Below are 2,576 nucleotides of genomic sequence, written 5' to 3'. Positions count from 1 at the left end.
CCTGTTACGGGGCTGAGTCACTGGCTTGCTGGGGCTCTCTCGTGCCGTCCCTGGGGGGTGCGTCACCTGGGTGGGTTGATTCACTGTTGTGGTCGGCCTGTCTGGGTTGCCCCCCTTGGGTTGTACCGTGGCGGAGATCTTTGTGGGCTATATCGGCCTTGTCTCAGGATGGTAAGTTGGTGGTTGAAGATATCCCTCTAGTGGTGTGGGGGCTGTGCTTTGGCAAAGTGGGTGGGGTTATATCCTTCCTGTTTGGCCCTGTCCGGGGTGTCCTCGGATGGGGCCACAGTGTCTCTGACCCCTCCTGTCTCAGCCTCCAGTATTTATGCTGCAGTAGTTTATGTGTCGGGGGCCTAGGGTCAGTTTGTTATATCTGGAGTACTTCTCCTGTCCTATTCGGTGTCCTGTGTGAATCTAAGTGTGCGTTCTCTAATTCTCTCCTTCTCTCTTCTTTCTCTCTCTCGGAGGACCTGAGCCCTAGGACCATGCCCCAGGACTACCTGACATGATGACTCCTTGCTGTCCCCAGTCCACCTGGCCATGCTGCTGCTCCAGTTTCAACTGGCCTGGGCCCTAGGACCATGTCCCAGGACTACCTGACATGAGGACTCCTTGCTGTCCCCAGTCCACCTGGCCATGCTCCTGCTCCAGTTTCAACTGTTCTGCCTTACTATTATTCAACCATGCTGGTCATTTATGAACATTTGAACATCTTGGCCACGTTCTGTTATAATCTCCACCCAGCACAGCCAGAAGAGGACTGGCCACCCCACAGACTGGGCTTCACACAGGGTGACGTGGGGCTGGCCATGGGGAAGCTGTATGGTAATGACTTCAGCCAGACCACCATCTCCCGCTTTGAAGCACTCAACCTGAGCTTCAAGAACATGTGTAAGCTGAAACCGCTGCTGGAGAAGTGGCTCAACGACGCAGAGAATGTGAGCTCAGAGTCCAGCCCCAGCCTCAGTCCCCTGGGCTCTGGTCATGGGTCACCCAGCCTGGCGTCTGACCTCAATAGCCGGCGCCGCAAGAAGAGGACCAGCATCGACACCAACATCCGTGTGGCCCTGGAGAAGAGCTTCCTCCAGCAAAACCAGAAGCCGTCGTCAGACGAGATCTCCCTGATAGCAGACCAGCTGAACATGGAGAAGGAGGTGATCCGGGTGTGGTTCTGTAACCGCCGGCAGAAGGAGAAGAGGATCAACCCTCCCAGCAGCTCAGCTTTCCAGAAGTCCATCTTCTCGTCCCCTACTACTGCCAGCCTGGTGAACACTGTACCCCAGACCACTGTGACTGTCACCCCCTCTCTGCCTGTCACCAGTTTCAGCCTCACAGACAGGACCCTGGTGCCAGCCACCGGCAACACAGCATCCGTCATCTCCAGCACCCCTACAGTCCCCTCTATGTCCCACACACCCTCCTCCTCCGTGACAACCATGTCACAGCCAGCCGTTACCATGACGCAGGCGGGGCAAATGCTCTACAGCAACGGCGGGGGTCTGGCTGCAATGGCAGCTGCAGCGGCGGGAATCAGCCCGGGTCTCATGCCTTCATCGCAGTTCAACACAGGGGGGGCCTTACTGAACCTAACTACTGCAGGTTTTGGAGGAGCGCTAGCCACCATCCAAGGTGTGTTGAGTGCTCTGGCCTCCAGCGGGTCCTTCCCCATCACCACCCTGGACGGGAACGGGAACCTGCTATTTGCCAACACCAGCATGTCTGGCTCCGCCCCCAGCATGGTGAACACGCCACTCTTCCTGAACCCCCAGAGCCTGTCCTTATTGGGTAGTAACCCTGTCAGCTTCATCCCTGCCAGTGCCCTCAGCCTGCAACTCACCGCTGGCACCAACACCATCACCACGGCAACCACACCAGTCAACACCATCGTCAGAGCCTCTAAGGCCCAATGAATGAACTCGCGGGGTGGGTCGCTCCCCATTTCCTCCTCTTCATTGGTCGTTATTTAATCTTTGTTCTTTTTGCTACCACCAAAAAGTTGTTGGAAAAATATTCTTAAGATGTTTTCCTCCCTATCTCTGCCACAAGGGGTCCTAACGGTCCTTTCAAAGATTGATTGAGATTTGGCAATAGAATCTCTTTTTCCTCAGAACCGCTTCTAAAACCAAAAATGTGCGTTTTGATTTTATTTTGCTGAGTATTGAATGAAACTGACATGGTTTAACTTTCTAGAGAGATTTCATGATGATCTGTGTGTTAGGTTCTCTAATTTTAAGTTTTACTTGAGGGCGTGTTGTACAGGCCTGGACCGTTGACATCAGATTTACACCTAAAGATTAGATTTCTCTGCTTGTTTTCCATGTTACCTAAAATGTTCTTTGTGCGGTTAGTTGTGTGCTCTGATATTTGCCGTTTGTACATTTTTTCAAAACTTTTATTAAAAGTTTTGTTGCTTTTAACATGTTTTTCAACATAGTTCCAACTCTTTAAAAAGAATCACTAGGCTGTGAGAGAGCCTGGGTGCAGACTTGCTATGGAAGAGCTTTACTGCCGTCTCTGGGAAGAGTTACAAACAGCGGACTTCAAGAGAACTTGGAATGTCCTTTATCCAACCAAAA

The 2,576-nt window shown here is 52.3% G+C and overlaps 1 protein-coding gene across 1 annotated transcript; it reads left to right on the top strand.

Annotated features, from left to right (window-relative positions):
• The first annotated feature begins 777 nt into the window (after positions 1-777).
• LOC127923722 (POU domain, class 2, transcription factor 1-like) lies at positions 778-2,371 on the top strand. The gene has a single exon (XM_052507787.1). The coding sequence runs from the start codon at positions 810-812 to the stop codon at positions 1,908-1,910; it is 1,101 nt and encodes a 366-aa protein (XP_052363747.1). The 5' UTR covers positions 778-809; the 3' UTR covers positions 1,911-2,371.
• Positions 2,372-2,576: the final 205 nt, after the last annotated feature.

Source organism: Oncorhynchus keta, unplaced genomic scaffold, assembly GCF_023373465.1.
Source record: "Oncorhynchus keta strain PuntledgeMale-10-30-2019 unplaced genomic scaffold, Oket_V2 Un_contig_3116_pilon_pilon, whole genome shotgun sequence".
Classification (NCBI taxonomy): Eukaryota; Metazoa; Chordata; class Actinopteri; order Salmoniformes; family Salmonidae; genus Oncorhynchus; species Oncorhynchus keta.
Note: the sequence above shows the minus strand (reverse complement) of the source record. Positions and strands in the feature narration are given on the sequence as shown.

What these genes read in the sequence shown, in the direction of transcription:
- LOC127923722 (XM_052507787.1), top strand. Translation starts at nt 810, where the DNA reads ATGGGGAAGCTGTATGGTAATGACTTCAGCCAGACCACCATCTCCCGC.